Raw genomic sequence first — 14,921 nt, forward strand, 5'->3', positions numbered from 1 at the left:
CTTTTTTCCACATCTTTAACTACAAAAAAATTTACTTTTATTTTTTTTTTTTCCGTGCAGAGTTGTGAATGATTGGAATGCCTTGCCTGAGAGTGTGGTATCTGCAAGGAGTTTGAATGTGTTTAAGACCCGGTATGATGAGATGTGTGTGAGATAAAAGGACCTCCTAGATGAGTCTTTGACCCCATTAGGTCTTGTTTAATAATAATAATAATAATAATAAATATTTCACTGTGCCGTATGGAGTGAAAGAATAAATCTTATTTGCACCAACTCCAGTTATTCCCTCTAGAAAAAGTGGCATTTTTATGCTTTATACTAATGCCAGGAGGTATCCGGAATAAAGGAGAGGAATTGGTGACAGTGATAGCATCAGCATGGCCAAAGATTATTGGGATCACTGAGACATGGTTGACAGAAGAGGATATAATAACAGGGATAGAAGTAGCAGGGTACAGCATTTTTTGCCAGGATAGGAATGGAAAACCGTCACTTATCATAAGCAGTACTCCACACCATGGAGTACTGCTTATGATAAGTGACCATTTATGTCCTCTAAGAGTGGAGGCTTTGGAAGGCAATGACACTAATGATTTTGAGACATATGGTGTAAGGTAGAGGTGGGGAAGACAGGATATTTAAAAGGGTGTTGCTACAAACCAAGGAGCACAGAGGGTGGGAGCTAGTTAGAACTGTTGAGAGCCAGTTAGAGGGTGGATAGTGGGACTTCTTTTGATTGGTGGAACAGTGGGATGGAGCGAGGACAAGGGGCCATCCCTGGATGTTTGAAAGGAAGTTGTGAGTAAGAGGGTGAGGAGTGACTTCTTTGTGTAGAGGGTGATTGAACCGTGAAATGCATTGCGTGAGAGAGTGGTTAGAGCAAGAAAGGTCAATGAGTTCAAGGAGTGGTATGATAGACTTTGTGTTTCCTAAGAAGGGCGGACCTCCTGTGATGAGTCTCTTGACTCCATGGAGGCCTAAATAATCATAATAATAATAATAATAATAATCAATCTTATAAAAACATTTTAGTAATTTAAATATTTCTATCACATCTCCACTTCTCCACCTATCAATCAACCTTATGTAGGGAGCATTTTTTACATCACTAACCAACTTATTCACTCATCTCTGAATCTTCTCCAGAACGTCCTTATCTCCAAGGAATCAAGGTGACCAGACCTGAGCACAGCAATCCAAATGTGAAATATCAACAAAAAATTATTCCCTCTTATATTATTAATAGAGGTTATTATTCCCCTTATAAAGGGGAATTATAACCTCTTTATCTCTGGATGTTAGTGTGTTCTTCAATGAGCAAGTAATCCTATTGCATATAAGATTACTTGGTCACTTTAGCCATATGTCCTCTGAACTTCATCTCCTTATCCACCAACATCCCCAAGTCTCTAGCCTCATCAATCTCTTGGAGTACCGCCGCATCAATGTGGTACACAGCTGGTAATCTTTTAATCCCAAAATGCATAACTTTACACTTTTGCAGATTGAACTGACATCAATTACATTTTGCCCATTTTGCCAGCTTATTTAAATCATCCTGCAAACTCTCAACATCAGCTTGATGTTGATGTTAAGATTTTTTGCACTACCCAACTTCGCATCATCATCATCAGCAAACAACTGAATATCTCCCTTTAAGCCATTTCCAATATCATTTATGTAAAAATTAAACAACAATGGCCCAAGCACAGAGCCTTGAGGCACCCCACTGGTCACCTGCCTCATCCTGGACTCTATCCCACCACACACCACTTTCTCGTGTCTCTACCTGAGCCATTCTTTTATCCATATCACAGTTTAGTATCCATCCCCATCTGCTCTAATTTGCACAACAGTATTCCATGGAGAATCCTGTCAAAAGCTTTACCAAAATCCAGCAGTATCACTGTGTAGCCATTTCCCTTGTCCAACTCAGATGTCATTCTATTATAAAAAGTTAATAATTTGCTAAGGCAGGATCAACCTTTAACAAAACCATGTTGGCCCCTATAGAGTATCCTATTCTGATCCACCCATTCTCGAATTCTGTCTTTCACCAACTTTTCTAATACTTTTACAACCGCGCCCGAGATGGTGATTGGTCTGTAATTAACTATCACAGTTTTAGAGCCACCTTTATGCAAAGGAAATACTTTGCCTTCCTTCCTTCCACTCTCTAGAGACCATAACCAGAGTTCAAACTTAAACAAACAAACAAACAAACCAGAGTTCCATCTAAACTACACCAGTGTTTGCATTTAAATTCTGCAATATACTAAGTACCTCTGATTTATTAACTTCAGTTCTCACATTAGTTATCACTACAGGTACAGAGATATCCTCACTTGGGTGATAGACTTTTGAAAAGTGATCCCTCAGTAACTCTACTATTAGATCTGAATTGGCCACCTCAATACCATCAGCACCAACTAAGGTTATCCTTCCAAAGTCATTCTTCCTTTGACTTTCCACATAGCTGAAAAACTCTTTGGGATTACCCTTGATCTCCTTGGCTAAGGTCTTCTCATAATCTGATTTAGCTTTTCTTGTTATGCTGGTAACCTTCCTGGCTTGAGTCTTGTACTGCTCATGGGCGTACTGATCGCCTCTCTCCATTTTAAATTCTCCATAACATTTTCTTTTTTTGCAGATCAAGTTTGATACTACTACTCATCCTTCTAACACCTACCTTTTTTGTCTTCCTGACCATGGGAATACATTCTGATATTGCCTTCCTCAGATACCAGCTGATTTTATCCCATGCAATATGTTCTGCCATGGTATGGATGTAAGTTCACTCCGAAGCTTGTTATAATTACCTATCCTGTAGTTGTGTATATACCCCTTTTTAAGAAAGAAATCCACAAATTTTGTAACCTCCAAAGTCAATACCACATGATCCCTCTCACCAATTGGAGGTAACGAGGACACCTTACTTATGCATATGTCCTCTGAACCTATGACCACTCCAACACTCTCACACCACAAGTCCCTTCAGTTATGTGCTGTTTCAAGTAATTATCTCTTAGAAGGTGTATGAATTCCATTTCCTTTTTGCCATGTGATATTTCCTCCTTCCAATTGATATCACCATAATTAACCCCCCCCTCCCATAATAATCACTAACCTGTACTCATTGCACTAATTTGTTGATGTATGAATTCAATACCACCTTCTGTACCCCCTGGCCTATAGCCGCAACCAACCGTATATTTGGTTGCATTGGATACTATTTCACACTAGACTGCCTCAAACGAACTATCAATTACATGTCTATCCTCTTGATATACTACTTTCTTTGGCTGCAACTCATCAGCTATCATCAACAGTACTCCTCCCCCCCCCCCCTGTTCTATCTTCTCTATCCTTCCTGAAAATACTGTACCCATCACATTCAATTCCAGTAATCACATCTTCTGCTGACAGCCAAGTTTCACTAATGCCTACAACTTTTGGTGAGATTGCACTGACTAATGCCAAAAATTCTTCTCTCTTATTTCAAATGCTTCTTGCATTAGTATTCAAAAATTGCAATTCCCTTTAGTTCTTGTACTAGATTTAGAACTGATATATTCACTAATTTCAGTAGCCCCATGCCGATTTTTATCCACTCTATTCTGCAATTTATTCCATCGAATAAGGATCAACAAATATACATTCACTGCATAAAATTCTCCCTCTTACACTCAACCTTTTCAATTTTAGTTTCCCTGCCCAATTACTTTCTCCAGACATCAACTAATTCCAGACCTCTTTTTTGCACATTCTTGCAATCATATCATTCATTATCATCGCTTGTCTACTTAACTCATTATTGTAACAAGGCAGCACACACACTATCCTCCCTTTGACACTTTTGTTCTTCACAATATCTAACAATCTTCTTAAATCTTTTGTTATTCCATTAATACTACCACTCAGGTCATTTGTACCCACCATAACTATCATCTTTTCTGCATCATGTCCTCTCTTTATTGCTAAAGTCACTCTCTTTATTGTTCCACTAGCCAAGCACTCCTCAGGCATAATGCTTTCCATACCCTTAATCATAGAATGACCATATATTGTACCACTCATAACTTCATTCAAACCCAACCAAGCATCACTCACGACCTCATTTTCTATGCTATTCAGTATGACTCTCCCAGATTCATTACTTTCCCTCAACGCTCTTTTACTTACTCCCTCACTTTCACGAGATCTCATTTCTTATAGACCTTTTGTACTTTCATTCTGTTGACTCCAAATCACTCTCATTCTATTTATTACTTCATCATTCACCAAAGACTCTCCCTTACTTAATCCTGTTCTAGTTACTTCAGCTAAAGTAATCTCCATAGTCCTAATTTCCCTTCAACTCAGCTAACTCAGTTTTAATTTCCAGAACTCACTCTCACTACTCTATCAGGCAATGCATTCCATGGTTCAACCACCCTCCATGCAAAGAAACCACTCCTCGCCCTCTTGCTCACAGTTTCCTTTCGTAACTTCCAGGGATGGCCCATTGTCATCACTCCTTCCCACTGTTCAACCAAGCGAAAGAACTCTCCAGTGTCAACCCCAAAACCACCTCTCAACAGTTTAAAAGTGTCAATCATATCACCTCTCCTTCTTCTATTCACCAAACTCTGCAGTCCACATTCTCTCAGTCAATCCTCATAACTAACATTGTACAGTCCTGAAACCATCTTTGTTATCCGCCTTTTTACCCTTTCCACAGTTAATTTATCCCCTTCAAATCCTGGGGAACAAATCTGAGAACAATAGTCTAAGTGTGGTCTGATCAGAGTATTATATAACGGAATGATAACTCTTTTATCTCTGCAGGTCAGTGTCCTTCTCATTACTGCAGCAATCCTCTGCGTTACCTTCGTCACCTTCACCACAGGTTTCTATCAATCATCAAACCTAGATCTCTTATCTCCTACTTCCTCCAGTATAGCTTCTTCCATAGAGTATGCAGCATACCATCGATGTGTCCCAAACCTCAAGACCTTACATTTTGCTTCATTAAACCGAAACCCCATTCATTTGCTCATCTGTCTAGCTTATTGAAATCCTCTTGCAGGGCTACCACATCTGCACTGTTACTAATAACCCTTCCCAGCTTTGCATCATCTGCAAACAACTGAATATCCCCCTGCAATCCACTGACAATGTCATTGATATAAAGGTTAAACAACATAGGTCCCAGTACTGAGCCCTGTGGGATCTCACGTAACCTTCTGCCTCCTTGAAACTGCCCCACCATTCACAACTCTCTGATAACTATTTGACAGCCAATTCTGAATCCAGTTTACCAACCTGACATCCAGATCCATGTGCTGCAACTTAAATATCAGCTTATCATGTGGCGCCCTGTCAAATGCCTTCTCTAAGTCCAAGAAAATGGTGGTATATGCCTTTCCCTCATCTACTGCTCTTGTAACTTTATTATAAAAAGTTACCATATTACTAAAACAAGAGCGCCCTTCACAAATCCGTGTTGACTCTCACAGATAACATTATCCTCATCCGCCAAATGCTGTATACGGTCCCTCACTGATTTCTCCAAGATTTTAATATGTAACATAAACTGAGTAACATACACTGTATGTAACATACACTTAGCTGGTGTATCTACTTCTGATACAAATGTACCTTCTGCATTCAGTTAGTTGATTTATTGAGTGTTATCTTCGATTTACTGATGTATTTTAGTATATTATTGTATTTTTAGTGTATTTATTGTTCTACAGCACTTAATAACATAACTGTAGAAATATTATTAGTTTTGACTACTCTTAAGAATGGTTCCGAAAACTCATCACAACAGGGCAGTGTCTGAAGCACAAGTTAAAGTTGTTACTGCTGAGGAGATCTTTGTCCCGATGAGAAGAAGCATTGCTGCAGTGATGCTGATAATATATCTGAGGAAAGTCTGACATTGAAAATATCCCAATAAAAAGAAATTATTAGAAAATCAACCAGAGAATTAGAAAAAGTGCAAAAATGTTTTACAAAACTTAGACAGGATAAGAAAAAGGATCAGAACAAAAAGAGGCAGGAAAGCACTGAACTTTAATCATGTTAATAATAGAAACAGGTAAGTCAATTAAAATCTAAGAAAAAAAGAGGTGATATGGTATGATGATTCAATCATAGAATTTTCACTTGCTGAGGGAATCATTACTTCTGGTTTCCCAGGGACAAAAATTAAAGATATGACAAGCATAATTGAAAAACAGAAAAGAAAACAGAAAGAGATGGTAGTTCTTGTAGGAACTAATAATCTAAGTAGCGACAAATATACATACATACATACATACATCTTCAAGGCCCACCTTTCCTAATTGGGTTGTGGGGGCAACATCTGCAAGAGGAACTTCCAATGGTCACGATCCTCTGCCACCAAGCTCAGGTATTCTGGTGGGATTCCCAAACGTGTTCACCCAAGGTTTTGGATATAATCTATCCAGTGAGTCCTTGGCCTTCCACGTGGCCTCCCACCCTCTGGCTTGGCAAACAGGACCTGCTGAGGGAGCCTCTCTTGTGGCATTCTGACCAGGTGCCCATACCAACGTAACTGTGATCTCTCAACATGGAGAAGCAGCGGTTGAGTATTGAGGGTTTCCCAAATTGCAGAGCATCTGAATCTGTTGAGTCTTGTTAGCCCCACGACCCCTCGAAGGAACCTCATTTCAGCCGCTTATGCGGTATGAACATTTTTTGATGGTCTGATCATGTTACAGTGTTTGATAATGTCCTGTTAGCACAAGACAAAATGACACAGCAAAATAGGAAAGATTCCGCTCGAATACTCTAATAGCATTCGGGGGAAGGAGCAAGAAGAGAAGAAAGAAAGAAGCAAGGGAGGAAGAGGAGGGACCAGTCTATAGATAATATAACAGATGTATATTACATGAAGTAAGGCATGGTCCAGCATCAGGTACCTCGGGTTTGCCATGCCCGTACTCACTAAAGTGAGCCCCTGAGGATGTGACAAATATACATCATGAAAATTATGGAAACGGCTACTGCATTAGAGTAAAACTTTAGTTTAATATAAACCAAAATAAACACTTGACATTTTGACCTTCACATTAAGATCATCATCTGGAGTATACACATATATACAAAGAAACAAGTTGCACTACAATCTACATGGTATGCTAAAGTTATTGATCAACCGTTAAAACTATTGGCCTGACCTCTAGTGTAAAAAAAAAAGCCTTAATACATTGAGTCCTATTATTATTATTATCTACTAGGTCACAAAATTATATTAAGCTGGAGAGCAACATGCTAACACAAAAAAATAGCTATAAATATAGTATGAGAGAGAGAGGATATGAACGGTTTGTTGGAAGAAGCAAAAAGAAATGAGAGTAAAAGTTCAGAGAGTAAAAATTGTAGGAAGTTAAGTTTGTTTGCAGTCATGAAAGGGGTAAGAGGTAGATTTTTCTCTCACGAAACAGTTTATTTATTTATTTTTATGGCAAAAGGAACATCTACAGGTCAATATCCAATCTGGAAAGCCAATCCAGGACCTCATCAGTCACCCTGTGGATGTCCTGAAGGCTACCACCATGAAATTGGCATCCTGGGCAGTTGTTCACAATATGAGTAATTGTCTGGGCCACGGGAGAACAATCACAATAAGGGTAGCCTAACAGCCTCCATTTAGTTAGTAGGTAGCCACATCTGCCCTGGTTAGTTCTGATCCTGTTGATAGATAACCAAAACTTCCTAGGAAGAGTAAAACCAGACTTTGGAGCACAGGGATCTTCTACCAGGAAGTCGTTTGTTGGACCAGTATTCTCTCCACATGTCAGATGTTGATGGTAGGGCAGCTGAAGAGAGTTTGTCCATGGACCAGAAACGCTTTCTATATTTTAGGTGAAGACTAGGTGGATTTATGAGAGTCTGGTGCAAGGGCAGGACTGGGTTGCTCATCACTTCTTTAAATTCTTTAATCGACGCTTGTCTTCTCCGTATGTTTGATAGAGCAATGTTAAATAGGACAGGCAGCCAAGAGAGAGGGAGTGCTTCTCACTGTCCCACTAATTGTGTGCATGGTAGAATTTAGCTGGGTGTCTATAATGTTAGTGTGTGCACTTCTTTCCCAGACAGGGGCACAGTATTCTGCTGCAGAGAATGCGAGGCCTAGTGCAGATGACCTTAGAACTTCTGCACCACAACCCCAAGTTGTTCCAGCAAGCCTGGAAATGATATTGTTTCTTGTTTTAATTTTGTTGGACAGGTTGGTGATGTGCCTTTTATAGGTTAGGCTTCTGTCCAGGCTCACGCCAAGGTATTTTGGGTGAGGCTCATGTTCTACCATTTTTCCACAGAAAGAAAGGTTGAAGTGTCGATTTGCCTCTGCGTTGTTCAGGTGAAATACTGTGGACACAGTTTTTGTTGGATTTGGCTTCAAGTACCACTGCTTGAAGTACTATTCTAGGATGTTCAGGTCTGTGTTCAAGGTTGATTCCAGGTTGGCAAAGGAGGTAGATTGATGTAGGATTGCTAGGTCATCGCATACATATACTTGCTTGAACTGATATGTGGTAAGTCATACATAGATGTTAAAGAGTAAAGAGGCTAACACAGAGCCCTGTGGGAGACCATTGTGTAGGAATCTGGGCCTACTCTTTTTTCCACCAATATGGACTCAGCCTTTCTGTTGGAGAGAATGGATTCAAAAAGCTGGAAAGTTTTTTGTACCTTCAATGAAAGTGGCTCTGGATTTAAGCTTCTTCTGGAAGTCTGCTTCAACCTGTGTTGTCAGGACCAGGAGCTTGTCACAGCAACTTCTTCCCGGCCTGAAGCCAGCTTGTTCAGTCGGGAGTGCTCTTTCGACGAGTGGTGAAATTCATTTAAGGAGAATTCTTTCAAGAGCTTAAAGGTGGAGCAAAGCAAGGAGATAGGCCATAGATTTTTGACATCATTTGGATCTTTCCCTGGTTTGGGCACAGCAATTACTTTGGCTTCCTGTCACAGATTTGGTAGAACAGTGAGTGGGTAGAATAGTTTGTCCTTAGGGATAGTGAGTACATTTAGTGTGAATGAATTTAAGGAAAAGCTTGACCAGCTGGTTCAGGTGATTTATTGCCTCTCTTGATGTGTGCTTGACTCTGTGTAGGTCTCAGATAATAATAAATTCTATTCAGTTGCCTTTATCCTGCACAGTCAATTTTTTTTTCATACTTAGCTTTCTGTACAATACTTGTAACTTTTCTAGTCTGTGCTTTATATTTTTCATAACTCCTACCACCCTTATTCTCATAATCCTTCCAGATCATCTGTAGTAACAACCTCACCATATATTTTACCCTTAGCCTCCACCAAATAAGCTCAAACTCACTGCTATATGGGACATTATTACTGTTTTCATGATATTCTACCCTAACTGGACTCAGATTATCTGATATCATTGTAGTACCCCCTCCCATCTCCACATCAACTTCAGTGTAGGTGCCCCTCCCTCGATGAGTCTTTAAGACTCCTTGGAGGTGTCACGAAATAATAATAATAATAACATGAGCAAAAACTGTTATAAAACATCCCTTTTGCTGAATTGCTGACTCGCTGAATTGCAACACCCATTCATCTTTCCTTATACATATACCTTCATTCTGCAAAGCAGCCTTCCCCGTCTGTTATTCTCCAGAATATGAATTCCAGTTCTTCAAAAAGAATATCAACAGGTTACTTTCCTCATTATCCCTGCCCTCACACAACACTGAATTGGTAGAGACTTTGCAGCTACCTTTGTGTGTGTGTGGGTGGGGGGGGGGGTAATATATATTTCTATATATATATATTTATTTATTTATTTGTTTACACTGACTTACACCAGCCTGGTTGACTGAGTGGTTAGCATATCCACTCTACCAACAGGTCATGGGTTCAAATCTCACCCTGGATGAGGATGTTTGCGATTATCTTTAGGTGGGAGATGAAATTCTATGCCCAGTGTGAGACCACCATCCCACTTGTTGAAGACCTAAAATGGCTTGAAAAAGTTCAGTGTTTGGTCTCTAGAGTAGGATTTCCCAACTATGTAAAAAATAACTAGAAATATGAAAAACATATATACTGTAAATAAAAACTGAAAAAAAAAAAATCCTTAGCTCACCCATGGTACAAATGTACTATAGGTTTATAAAAACCTTTTCTGGGTGAGAGCCACAAAAATATTTTTTAAATATGAGCAATACATATTATTATTACATATGAGATCAATGGTATTATTCTATATGAAAAATATACTATTTTATACAACACCTGGTCAATAATGTCAAAGAATTCTCTTAGAGCATCACAATCTTGAATTTGGAGGAATTTGGCAAACTGATTATATGTACAGTACACAGCCTCTGAATTATATTTTTTTGTTAGAAATGGTAAGTGAACTTGCATATTTTCAAATTCTTGTCTGTAAGTGAAAAAAAAAATATACACATGCATACACACACACACACACACACACACACACACACACACACACACACACACACGCACACATATATTTATATATATATATATATATCTACATACATACATATATACAGGAAAAACCTCGCTTAACGCGATTAATTAATCCATCAATTAATGCATGCTAAGTGAAATCGCGTTAAGCAATTACAACAAACAATAGGAATAATTATAATTCATCCATCAATTAGCGTAAATTTGGAAAAAAATTACCGTATAAGCTATATTAGAGGACAAAATCATCAAAGTTTTTAATTTCATAATAAAAATCAATTGCTTAAATTTTTATTTAATGTCTGAATATTTGATTGAACTACTTTTTACAAGAAAAAATAAGTGAAGATGTTTGAATCGTGCTCGACTTTTTCATCTTGACATGCAATTTGCGATAGCTAGTGATCACTATATCACCAAGTAATAATTTGGTGGACTGCGAAGCTTCGTTCCATATTAGGATCAACATCAAAACAAAATTTCATTAGCATATTCAATGTGATTGAAAACTAACTCAAGTTCTTTTGCAGTTAACTTCTTAGTCGTAACATTCTCTTCTTGTTCGCAGAGAACATATCCTGTTCTTTTAGTTGAAGAAGATCATTCTCGCTTAACTGTTCTGAATGGGAATTGAGCAAGTTTTTCACATCTTCATTATTATTATTATTATTATTATTATTAAAACAAGACCTCATGGAGTCAAAGACTCATCTAGGAGGTCCTTTTATCTCACACACATCTCATCATACCGGGTGTTAAACACATTCAAACTCCTTGCAGACACCACACTCTCAGGCAAGGCATTCCAATCATTCACAACTCTGCACGAAAAAAACCTGCCTCTCACTCCCCTACTCACACCCTCTTTATACAGTTTCCAGGTATGACCTCTGGTTCTCCCCTAATCTCCCACTATTCTCTGTAGAACTTCTCCACCATTGATCCTATAACAACCCCTTACCAACTTGTAGGTCTCTATCATATCTCCCCTCTTCCTTCTCTCCACTAGACTCTGCAAATTACATCTTTTCAATCTTTCCTCATACTCGACATTCCAGAGGTCAGAAACTACCTTAGTCAGTCGCCTTTGCACCCTTTCCAACATCTCTTCATCCTTCTGAAAACCAGGTGACCAAATCTGGGCACAATAGTCCATGTGTGGCCTAATCAAAGCCTTATACAATGGAACAAGAATCTCCCTACTTCTACACGTCAATGTCTTCCTCATCATTCCCAGAAGTCTTTGTGTTGTCTTCACAATTTTGGCGATGTGTCCCCTAAATTTTAGATCCTTATCCACTATCACTCCCAGATCTCTTATTTCCTCTACTTCCAACAATATATTCTCACCAAGCATAAATTCTGCATCCCATCTTTGTTTTCCAAATTTTAAAACCTTACATTTTGCAACATTGAACTCGCATCCCCATTTGCTTGCCCAATCACTCAATTTATTCAAGTCTTCTTGCAAGGCCACAACATCTTCACTACTCTTTATGGTTCGTCCCAACTTTGCATCATCTGCAAACAACTGAATATCTCCATCCAAATCTTCGCCAATATCATTAATATATAAGTTAAATACTAATGGCCCTAAAACAGATCCCTGAGGCACTCCACTAGTGACTTTCCTTTTCCTGGATATTGCACCCCCATACACAACTTGTTGATACCTATCAGATAGCCAGTCTCCAATCCAATGCACTAATCTAATATCCAACCCCATCTGCTCTAGTTTGACTGTCAACTTATCATGAGGTACTCTATCAAAAGCTTTTGCAAAATCCAAGTATATTACTGTGTATCCTTCTCCTCTCCAAGGATGCAGTCACTTTATTGTAATAAGTAAGTAGATTACTAAAACACGACCTCCCTTTAGCAAATCCATGCTGTCCATCAAAGATTATACCATTGTTGTCAACCCAACTCTGGATCCTAGTTCTCACAAGCTTCTCCAACAACTTAACCACAATACCTGACACACAGATAGGCCTATAGTTTGATGCTTGAGTTCGATCACCTCCTTTATGAAGTGGCACAATCTTGCCCTCCTTCCACTCTTTAGGGACTTGACCAAGTGCAAGACTCGTATTAAAAAAATATGTCAAGGCAGGTGTCAACACTCTGGCACATTCCTTCAGAATACGCGGTGATATATTATCAAGTCCCACAGCCATTATCCAGTTCATTAAATCCAAGTTCTTTTCCAATTGTGCTGATTTCTTCAATAATGTTAGATCTTGGATTTTGCGCATGATAAATTAACATAGGCTTGAGTTTAAAGTCACCTTCTGCATTGCCTCCTAATAAAAGTATAAGACGATCTTTAGATACTTTGTATCCTGGTTGAAATGCTTCCGTTTTAGCTAAGAAAGTTTTAGTTGGCACACACATCCAAAAGAGACCAGTTTCATCGACGTTGAATATTTGCTGATTGTCATAATCACCCTCCTGAATTATCCTTTGCAATTCTTCAGGAAACTTGGCCACAAAATTTTTATCACCACTTGCAGATTCCTAGTTATTCTTACATTATGCCGTCCAACTCAATTTTTAAAACAGTCAAACCATCCTTAACTCACAGTAAAGCTTTCACATTCCTCTTGAAATTTTGTCTTTTTCCTCTTTTTCATTGAGGTAAAAATATTGACAGTTTTTGCCTGAATATTCCCTGTACTAAGTGGCATTCTTGTTTGGTTACAATCCTCAACCCAGAGTGATAGAAGACGCTCCATCTCGATCATTAAATGGCTTTTATTTAATATAGTCTGAACTGTAGACTTGCTGTATTCCAAGTTTTGCACAATCATTGTATTACTAGTGGCAGTTTCATGTCTCTTAATGACTTCCAGCTTTTACGCTTGCTGCAGATTGGCGACAAAAAATTTTGCATAACATAAAATTTCACATAATGTAAAAAAATCACCTTAACTGATCAATCACTCACTTAAAGTGGAAAATAGTATCATTTCACTCAATTGTGCTAACTGATTATCACGAGGTTTTCCTGTATCTATATACATATATATATCTACATACAAACCTTATCTGTGAAGTATCATCACTATCAATAATGAAATGATATATTTCATAAACTAAGAGAAACAGACACATGGGATTCTTACCCATGGGTCAGATGCAGAAACTGACCAAATTTTTGTAGATCTTCATATTTGCACAGTCCTTCTCCATTGACACAATTTAAGGAGGGTGTGAGGAGAAGTTTCTTTGCATAGATGGTGGTTGGTGAGTGGAATGCATTGCCTGAGCATGGGGTGAAGGTAGACACATTAAATCAGTTTAAAGAACAGTTGGATGAGCATTGTGTGCAATAGTGTGTACCTCCCATGATGAATGTCTGACTCCATGGAGATCAGATGTTAATAATAATAATAATAATAATAATAATAATAATAATAATAATATCAAGAAGTACTCAGTCTCTTAATAAGTGTTTTGTAGAATGTCCAGATAACAATCTTGCAGCATCAGTGTACATGATTATATGCTTTTTTGTCGATGTAGCTCAGCCACTTCTTCTACCTGCATTTAGTTTATATTGTCATATGAACTTCATATATATTCATTATTATTATTATTATTATTATTATTATTATTATTATTATTATTATTAGACACCTCCAGGGAGTCCAAAGACTCCTCGATGGAGGGCACCTGCTCTACAGCTCTGTCTGCACCACTCAATCCGCCAACTGACCACAACTACACCAATACCATCTACTGCCGACCACCACCACCACCACCACCACTAGTTTTTCCACAGACAATCACAAACATCCATGCTCACGGTGGGATTCGAACCCACAGCATTGGCTGGAGAGTGGATATGCTAACCAGTCAAAGCATATGCCCAGTAAAAAAAAAAGTATTTATTAATGAAGACTCTTAGGAAAATATGATGTAGTGATCTTCTGTGATATTGGAAGATATATCTTTGTGCTATCTGAATGACTTGCTAATTTACAGTATGGCACAAAAAAAAAACAGTACTGAACTTCAACATCCCTTCGGTATATGAGCCATGAGATATGCCATTTGACATGCACTTTAATCAAAGAGCACATTTAGAGTCTACGGCATTATATTTAGCTGTAGCAATGGTGTTGATGTTGGAAGAAACAACGTTTATCGGTGAGCATTATTTTCATTCATACAGAGTTGGTAGAGCAAATAGTCCAAGTCTACAACATGTTTGTGATCAGTTTGTTCATCATTACTGTAAGTATGCTCCAAGCAATAGTGTCATCACTGCCTTAATCGAGGAGGTTCTGACATACTGGAAGTGTTCTGCTACAATACCAAGGGCATGTGGGGTAGGGATCTTAGATACATTGGAAAAAAATATGGGACACTTATGACTTAGGGTGAAAGTTTAGTATGTGCATCCATCACATATGCCAGTCTTACAAAATGATTCTAACTTTCCA

The 14,921-nt window shown here is 38.4% G+C and overlaps 1 protein-coding gene across 1 annotated transcript in view; it reads right to left on the reverse strand.

The window, feature by feature from the left end:
• Positions 1–14,921, reverse strand: part of LOC150100544 (lysophosphatidylcholine acyltransferase 1-like) — a 335,629-nt gene that overhangs the window by 71,142 nt on the left and 249,566 nt on the right. Inside the window, exon 11 of the mRNA XM_090401170.1 lies at positions 10,270–10,420. Coding sequence (XP_090257296.1) covers positions 10,270–10,420 — 151 coding nt within the window. The remainder of the gene's footprint in view (positions 1–10,269; positions 10,421–14,921) is intronic.

The sequence above is a fragment of the Typopeltis vanoorti genome, chromosome 12 (genome assembly GCF_054136105.1).
Source record: "Typopeltis vanoorti isolate ZY-2024b chromosome 12, IOZ_Tvanoo_1.0, whole genome shotgun sequence".
Lineage (NCBI taxonomy): Eukaryota > Metazoa > Arthropoda > Arachnida > Uropygi > Thelyphonidae > Typopeltis > Typopeltis vanoorti.